General features: G+C 55.2%; 1 protein-coding gene across 1 annotated transcript; it reads left to right on the top strand.

Annotated features, from left to right (window-relative positions):
* Window positions 1–580: 580 nt before the first annotated feature.
* On the top strand, window positions 581–9,117 carry LOC120240550 (vesicle-associated protein-like). Its single transcript, XM_039245291.1, has 2 exons — window positions 581–725; window positions 8,303–9,117. The coding sequence occupies exons 1-2, from the start codon at window positions 581–583 to the stop codon at window positions 9,115–9,117; spliced, it is 960 nt and encodes a 319-aa protein (XP_039101222.1).
* The last annotated feature ends 233 nt before the right edge of the window (window positions 9,118–9,350 follow it).

Raw genomic sequence — 9,350 nt, forward strand, 5'->3', positions numbered from 1 at the left:
CCGTTCCAGGCCCCGCCCCATCTCAGCGGCCCCGCCCCTGCCTCTCAGCGGGCACGGCCGCCCCCGGACCCTCAGCGGACCGGCCGCCAGGCGCACACGCACGCCTGCGGTCTGCGCATGCGCACAGCGCCACGCGGCGACTCTGCGGCCAAGCGGGCCCAGCCCTGCGCCCGGTCACCCGAGCGACTGTCGGCGACAGCAGGGACCAGGTCGGCCAGGTTGTCCGCAGCGAGTCGGCGCATCGGGCGGCCGCAAGGGGCCGCGGGCGCCGTCTCCGCTCATCACGGCCGGGGACGCGCCTGTGAAGTGGGGAGCGCCCTCCGGAGCCTGCCTCTGTCTCGCCCGCATGATGAATAAAAACATGAAATTAGTTTTATGTCACAAGAACAACCCGAAGACACTTGTACCTTATAATTATGATTTCTAAGCTGTTTGGCTTGTCAGTATCGGGAAATTCACAGCCCGAGCCCCGCCGCGCTTTATGGGCTCAGACACTCTGCACCGGCTGCGGAAAATTAACCATGAGTCTCTCTTCCACGTCCTGACTTATTAACTACGGTGAGAAGCAGAAGCTCGGAGAATGGACTCCCGGCCCGGGGGGGGGCCCGTTGCTGGGCCGGCCCCCCGGATGCATCCAGGGACCCTCCCCAGACAGTCGGGGAAGCTGCGACCCCAAGGGGTCAGCGAGGCCCGCCTCACCCCTCCCCAGGCCAAACCCGGCCCAGGTACAGAGAAGGGATGCGGTCCCTCCCCTACGAAGCTAGTACCTGCGCTACAGGACATCCCAGCCTGCTTGTTAGTGCCCGTCCCTCCCGCCGGACACCTGGGATGCTGTTTTCTGGACATGGCTCACACCGCCTTCAGGTTCCTTCCTGCGTCCACCTCGTAGGGTTATCTCACACATGCTCAGCACAGCGAGGCGACCCGGGTGCCAGCAGCCAAGGTCAAGGAGCTTTGAGCGCTGCTGCCCACCTCAGACTCAGGACTGGGGGCCCCCACCGTATCCCCAACCCTCCAGGGATGCTCAGGCCTGGATTACGAAGCCAGAGGGACAGGCTAGCTCTGGAACAGGCAGCATCACCGGTGGTGCTCAGCTGCACAGCGTAGAGTCCATTTTCCCTCACCTGTCCATGGATGCATGGATGAATGGATGGATAGATAGATAGATAGATAGATAGATAGATAGATAGATAGATACATTCATACATACATAGGCATATAGACAGATATGATGGCTAGGTGGATGGATGGATGGATGGATGATGGATAGACAGGTAGATGGGTGGATGGAGAGATGGGTGGATGGATGGATGCATGGATGGATGGATAGATGGATGGATGGGTGGATGGATGCATAATTGGATGGATGGATGGAAAGATAGATGATAGATAGATAGATAGATAGATAGATAGACATAGATCATAGGATGGATGCATGGATGCATGGATGGATGGATAGATTGGTGGATTGATGGATGGGTGGATGGATGTATAATTGGATGGATGGATGGATGGATGGATGGATGGATGGATGGATCGATCGATCGATGGATCGATCGGTGGATGGATGGATGGATGCATGGATGGATGGGTGGATTCATGGATGGGTGGATGGATGTATAATTGGATGGATGGATAGATAGATGATTGATAGATAGATAGATAGATAGATAGATAGATAGATAGATAGATAGATATGATGGATGGATGGATGGATAGATAGATAGATAGATAGATACATAGATACATAGATACATAGATAGATGATAGATATGATGGATGGATCGATAGATAGATGGAGAGACAGACAGATATAGATGGAAGACTTCTACTACCCAACGTGCCAACTCATCCTAAGTTGTATCTGGAAGGCACGTTTTGTGTGAGGCCTTACGTGCTCGAGTCCTAAGGAGGAAAAAGCCTGATTAAGGTTGCCATTTTGACCACATAAAAATACAGGATGAGTAAGTAAAAACTAAATTTCAGAAAAACAAATCATGGTGGGGTTTGTTAGTATAAGTATATCCCTTTCAATACCTGAGACATACTTATACTGGAAGAAAAGAAACATTCTCTGAATCTGACGTGTTGCTGGGCACCGTGTCGCGCATCTGTGAACCATAAAGAAGACCTTGGCAGGTGGGTGACTCGTCTCGCTCTGAGGATGTCAGGGGGCCCAGGGAAAACCCCCAGCAAGGTCCCACCCAGCACAACGGCCCCGAAGAGCACATCTGCGTGTGAGGACCTGGACACTGTTCGTCTACAAGTCGGTAAGTGAGACACGTGGGAATTTGGCGGGTGCGTCCCACAGCTCAGGACATCAGAGCAGCAGTTCACATGCGTGGGGTCGGCTCCCGTGGGTGCCGGCACCTTCTTTTCTTCTGCTGGAAAAGAGCTCCCGTGAGAACGCAGGAGCCGCGGACCCCACCAAGCCAGGGTCGGCCCCCCAGCCCCATACAGCTCACGTGTGTGCAGAGAAAACCACGGTCTCTTGAACCCGTGGCAGAGACGCCGTGACTATCAAGGGGTCATCGAATGCCCTGGCCAGTCACATGGGGACGCCGACCATGACACATCTCTGAGGCACTCTTCATGACGGACAGAGATGCCGTGACTATCAAGGGGTCATTGAATGCCCCAGCCAGTGCTTTTCCTCAGACACAGGTGCCTGTTACTTCTTGTGTCTTTCCTTCCCTACAAGTGCGTCTGAGCCCCACCGTGCAGACCTCACGGGGCCGCGTCCCCTTGTCCACGCAGTGACCACGTAAAACCCACGCGACGAGAAAGGATGTCCACGCCACCTCTGAAGATGGAGCGCTCGGGCGCCTATCACGGCTGTCAGCCCCGAGTGGCACCTCGTCCCCTGGGAGGCCCCGTGCAGGTTTTCATAGATGGGAATTGAATTAAGAGACGGTCCAGGAGGCTGAGCCACGCGGGAGGCTGTAATTGCATGACTCAGAGGGGCCGCCGACAGATGATGGGGCTCCGGACACACCCAGGAAGGCCTGGGGACGGGGGGTGTGCTGTGTATTTATTTCTCTGGCGTGCGGCTGCATGCTTTAAAAAAAGAAAACAAAGGGGCGCCTGGGGGGCTCATTCGATTAAGCATCCGACTTGGGCTCAGGTCATGATCTCACGGTTTGTGGGTTCGAGCCCCGCGTCAGGCTCTGTGCTGACAGCTCGGAGGAGCTGCTTCCGATTCTGTGTCTCCCTCTCTGCCCCTCCCCCACTCACGCTCTGTCTCTGAAAAATGAATAATTAGAAGACGAAGAAAAAGAGAGCTTCTCCCCTGTGCAATGCGGGGCACCACGCGGCCGTGCCCATATGGGGAGGGACGGGCCTTCCTCGTATCCACGCAGCACTCGGGACTTGCCCTGGGGCCCTCACCACCTGTCTCCCCCCCACACCCCTCCTTGTTTCCCCAAAGCACGAACTGCAGAAGGTGGTCTGGGACCAGCCTTTGAGCCAGGCTCACACTCCCTCCCTCCTGGCTTCTGGTGTCCACGTCCTGCAAAGGTCTACACCCCACTGTCGGTACTGTCTGCACCGTCCGGGCTTGGCCGTCCACCCCGCGACCCGTCTGCAGCGGTGAGCTCAGCGGTGCTGGGTAAGAAGGTGTAACAGCAGCCGCGGAAACCACAGGAAGACAGGACGCCCCTCACTCACCCACTGGTGTGTGTGTTTCTGCCTTTGCTGAAGCAACACGCAGGGGATGGTAGAAGGGGGGACGGGGCCTTCGGACATGAATGGGTCCCGGGGTAGAGCCCCCACGATGGAATCAGGGTCCACAGGAAGAAGACCCAGAGCCCCCCGTTCTCTCCACCACGAGCACAGCCGGATACGAACCAGGAGACAGGGGTGTCCAGAGCCCTGGTCTGTGGGCACGCTGACCTTGACTTCAGAGCTGTGACCCGTGAACGTCCCTCGTTCATGACCCCCACCTCAGCTCCTGCGGGCTGCCTCAGACGGTTTCCGGCAGCTTCCTAGAGACGGCACAGGCGGGGCCTTCCGTGCAGCGAGCGACAGGTGCGAGCACCCTCCCCGGCCACGGCCGCTCTCCGCCCCCTTCCTCAGCCCCCGCTGCCACCACGTGCCTCGTTACCCTTCGTTAGCATCCAGAGGAGAAGCTCAGGGCCCCGGGGAGGGAGGCTGGCCTCGGCGGCCGGGGGAAGGCTGGCTCCTGACACACAGCTCATTACCCACGGCCCGCGATGGGCGTGCAGACGGAGGCTCGTACCACACAGACCTGAGTGTGCACAAAACACGGGCGTGTCCTTCCCCCCAGACGCTCCCCGGCGTGCCGCCACGTCCGTGCTGTTTCAGCGCCGGCCAGGAGGGAGGAGGGACTGAAGGGGACCAGGCTGATTTGTCCCCGTGTTGACCTCTGTGTCCTACGCTCCGTTGTGTCTACGGCCGCCAGCCAGGGTCAGCCTCCCCCGATGGGCCCCTTCATCCTACAGGGAAGTGAGCAGAAGCGTCCTGACCACTGTCGACAGGAAAACCCAAAGCTCGCAGAAAACGTCCCCAGCAGAACTTAGGTTGGGCAGAGAGAGGGAGGCGGTCCTGAGCTTCGTCGGGGCTTGTGAGCGTTACCGGGCTGTGTCAACATGACTGAACTGTGCGGCGCCCAGATATTTGGCCAAACGTGACTCTTGCTGTCCCTCGAAGGGTGTTTCTGGGTGAGGTTAACACCGAATCAGTGGACTGAGCAAAGCAGATGGTGTTCCTCAGTGTTGGTGGGCCTGGTCTAATCAGGTGAAGGCTTGCATAGCCCCAAAAGGCAAAAGAAGGGGTAATTTGCCCCTTTTCTCACTGATTTCCATCTTCTCCTGCCCTTGGACTGAAAGTTACAGCACCAGCCTTCCTCGTTCTCACACTCAGACTCACACTGGTTCATATCACAGGCTCCTTAAGGTTTCCAGCTGACACACAGCAGATGGTGGGGTTTCTTATACTCCGTAAATGCATGTGCCAGTTTGTTATGACAAATGTCTATCTCCCTATCATCTCTCTATCTCTCTACATTTATATGTAAATCTAATTTATCTGAATCTATCTATTCATCTATTTATCATCTATTCCTCTCTTCATCCATCCCTCATCTAGCTAGCTAGCTATTATCTATCCATCCATCCACCCACCATATCTATCTATCTATCTATCTATCTATCTATCTATCTATCTATCTATCTATCTATCTATCAATCCATCCATCATATCTATCTATCTATCTATCCATCCATCCATCCATCCATCCACCCATCCACCCACCCATCCATCTATCATCCATCCATCCATAGATCCATCGATCCATCGATCCATCGATCCATCCATCATATCTATCTATCTATCTATCTATCTATCTATCTATCTATCTATCTATCATCATCTATATATCCATCTATCTACCTATTATCCATCCATCCACCCATTCACCCATCCATCATATCTATCTCTTTATCTCTCTCTCTCTCTCATCTATTCATCCATCCAGACTATTGATTCTGTATCTCTGAAGAACACTGGCTGATACAGGGTTGCTCCAATCGGAGACCCTGGGAAGAGCCTCATATTGGCCCCCATCTGGGACAACTTTGCCTGTGAATCATGCACACATGGCCATCTCCTTTCCCCCCAAGTCTTCAGCTTCCTGTTTACTCCATCCTGGGATAAAACAGCTTTGGACCCCAGTGAGGTGGAAGGCCTTCCTTTCCTTCTGGAAATGAGCCCCCCGGACCCTCACCATTCTGCCCTAGGAATGTCTGCAGCACAAAATATGTTTCTTCTTTAATGAATGAACAGGTGGGCAACAGAGAGATGCCCATCTCAGTCGTCAGCTGGATACCTTTCTTTCTCTCTCCTTTACCTCCCTCTTTTCCCACCTCTGTTTTCAGAGTTCTAATTAGTCAGAAACTTCTAATGGCCTTTATTTATCCCCCAACATGATCCAAAAACCTAAAACAACTCGTATACGGCCAGGCTCATCAAAGGGAAGATATTCACGTCGGAGTTATACATTTTTCTTTTAATGATTTGACAACAGTTTATGGATTAAGATTCAAAAGAATGACAACAATAAAAACCTATTACGGAATTCTTCTTAATTATAGAAAAATTGCTTCATAAATATTGAAATATGTTCTTCTCTGCGAATGCCCTGATTTTCTATACTTGGACACACTCTGAACACAATTATTTGGTGATTAATCTATTTCTTTTAAACTTTCTGTTCATTCGTCTTTTGATGAAAGTTTATCTTAGGTAAGATCACAGAGTTGGTGCAAAAGGAAAATGTAACATAGATCATCCCATGCACAAAGGGAGAAGACAAGAAAACCATTGCACAATGTTGACTTGCTAAACTGCATCTTTCCCGGGCAGGTTAAACATCACGTTATCGTCCCATTTTACCATCTCCATCATCAGTCTTGGGGGTCGGTACAGCCGAGTCCATCAGAAAGCTGCTCCATTACCTGCCTGCTTTCGCTGTGTAAGGGACTTAAGAAAGAGGGGTATGGGGGTGGATGGTGGCCCCAAAAAGTTACATTGGAGTCCTAGCCCCTCGAGCTTGAGAATGTGATCCTTTTAGAAAATAGGGTCTTTGCAGATGTCATTAAGATGTACGTTGAGATGAAGTTGTCCTGGGTCTGGGGGGCCCTACATCCAAAGCCAGGTGTCCTTGGAAGAGACGGAGGAGGAGACGCAGACGCAGGGGAGAAGCCACGTGAAGACGGAGGCAGAGACGGGGGGACGCGGCCACGAGCCCGGGGACCCTGGGGCCCCAGGAGCTGGGAGAGGCGGGAAGGACCCTCCCCTGGGGCCTCAGGAGGGAGCTCAGCCCCGCCCCCTGCGTCTCAGCGGCCCCGCCCCCAGCTCAGCGGTCCCGCCCCAGCTCAGTGGCCCCGCCCCCTGGATCTCAGTGGTCCCGCCCCCTGGATCTCAGCGGCCCCGCCCCCTGCACCTCAGTGGCCCCGCCCCCTGGACCTCAGTTGTCCTGCCCCGCCTGCATCTCAGCGGCCCCGCCCATCTCAGCGGCCACGCCCCCTGGACCTCCTTGGTTCTGCCCCGCCTGCATCTCAGCGGCCCCGCCCCCTGCATCTCAGCGGCCCCGCCCCCAGGACCTCAGTGGTCCTGCCCCGCCTGCATCTCAGCGGCCCCGCCCATCTCAGCGGCCACGCCCCTGGATCTCCGTGGACCCGCCCCCATCTCAGTGGCCCCGCCCCCTGGTGTCAGCGGCCCCGCCCCCCATCTCAGGGGCCCCGTCCCACCTGGATCTCAGACTTCCGGTCTCCAGGACTGGCAGAAACTAAATTCCTATAGTTTTAAGCCCCTGCCTTGGTGCTAAGTCTCACACAAAGACTAAATTGACGTAGAATTTGAGGAACCATCACGACCTCGAACCGTCGTAGTGTATAAAAGCCGCCCGTGTGCCTCTCGCCAACCCCATGTCACCTCCCCACGCAGGGTGGGGACTGCCTGGGATTGTACAGTGACAATTCTCTCCGTTTTCTCTACTTATACTTGACACCCCACACATGCACCCCGAATACAACATGTGGGGGGAGGGGTGTGCCCACGTGTGCCCCCATCTGCCACACCCAGACAATCTCCCCTCCTGTCTCCAGGGGACACAGCCCCATCCCCGTCCCCGCCTGGGGATGCACCCCACCACAAGTGCTGTTCGCAGGGTCTAGGGGAACCCCCCCCCATTTTAGCCAGTGCCTTCCCCCTGGCACCTTCTCCATCCCATCACAGTGCCCGGGGTACCCAATACCGTGCAGTGGGGGGTCTAAACCCCTCCTGACTGTGCCGGTGATTCAGCCTGGGCCTCGGCCTCCCTCCCCCCGGCTGGGCACTCAGCTCCCTCAGGTGTATTAGCTCACTCCCCACTCATGCACCTGCTTCCCAACGTCCAAAACCGGGTGCTAACCCCCCAATCCTGGCTGCTCCTGCTCCTGTGAGCTCAGGACGTGACCTGCCCCAAGCTAGGGCTTCAGCACAGAGCGCACGGAGCTGTAGGTGCGCGAAGCTTACTTAACCCCCAGGCTTCTTATTTGTAAGGGACCCTGTTCTCCTCTGGAAGAACTTCCACCAACTGAAGACCTCACTGCGTCGTGCTCACACCCTCCTGGGCATCCCAGGTGCAGCTGTGACCCTGGAACTCTGGCCACGGTCCCCCGTGCTTGCGTGTTTGGGACAGACTGTTAGTCAAGGTCTGCAGAGAACCTGACCCCGTAGCATATATGAACATAGATACAGACGGCATTGATCTATAGAGGCAGGCAACATGATGTCGATGCAGATGTGGACGTGGACGTGGACACGGATGTGGACGTGGACCTGGATGTGGGTGTGGATGTGAGCATGGACGTGGATGTGGATGTGGATGTGGATATAGATCTGGATGTGGATGTGGCCATGGATGTGGATGTGGGTACAGGTCGGGATGTGGACGTGAACGTGGATCTGGGTGTGGATGTGGACGTGGGTGTGGACGTGGATGTGGACGTGGATGTGGATGTGGATGTGGATATAGATCTGGATGTGGATGTGGCCATGGATGTGGATGTGGGTACAGGTCGGGATGTGGACGTGAACGTGGATCTGGGTGTGGATGTGGACGTGGGTGTGGACGTGGGTGTGGGTGTGGATGTTGATGTGGATGTGGATAAAGATCTGGATGTGGATGTGGACATGGGTGTGGATGTGGATACAGGTCTGGATGTGGACGTGGGTGTGGATGTGGATGTCGACGTGGAAGTGGATGTGGATAAAGATCTGGATGTGGATGTGGACATGGACGTGGATGTGGACATGGACGTGGATGTGGACGTGGGTGTGGATGTGGATACAGGTCTGGATGTGGACGTGGGTGTGGATGTGGATGTCGACGTGGAAGTGGATGTGGATAAAGATCTGGATGTGGATGTGGACATGGATGTGGATGTGGACATGGACGTGGATGTGGACGTGGGTGTGGATGTGGATACAGGTCTGGATGTGGACGTGGGTGTGGATGTGGACATGGACATAGATGTGGATACACTCTCCCTCCTCCCACGCCTTGAGCATGGGACTGAGCCTGGACATCTCAGGGCAGGGGACCTGCTCACGTGACAGGGACCACATTCTTTCCCTCCCTAAACACAGACAGTGGAGCAACCACCACCTCCCTTGGACACGTAGACTTGCTTCCATCTACGAAACCAACACGCAGCCCCAACGAGCCGAGCTCTGCCAAAATGTGTGCCTTCTGCCCCTCCTGCTGAACAGCTCCTCAAACTCCGCGTCCACATCAGGCCATCTTCAGACACTCATGAATGCACACAGTGCCACAGTGACTCCGACCG

This window comes from Hyaena hyaena, unplaced genomic scaffold (genome assembly GCF_003009895.1).
Source record: "Hyaena hyaena isolate Hyena2069 unplaced genomic scaffold, ASM300989v1 scaffold_259, whole genome shotgun sequence".
Taxonomy (NCBI): domain Eukaryota; kingdom Metazoa; phylum Chordata; class Mammalia; order Carnivora; family Hyaenidae; genus Hyaena; species Hyaena hyaena.

Coding starts and splice junctions, on each gene's coding strand:
- LOC120240550 (XM_039245291.1), top strand. CDS start 581: ATGGACTCCCGGCCCGGGGGGGGGCCCGTTGCTGGGCCGGCCCCCCGG. Junction 726..8,302: donor CCAGGCCAAACCCGGCCCAG/GTACAGAGAAGG, acceptor ATGTCGATGCAG/ATGTGGACGTGGACGTGGAC.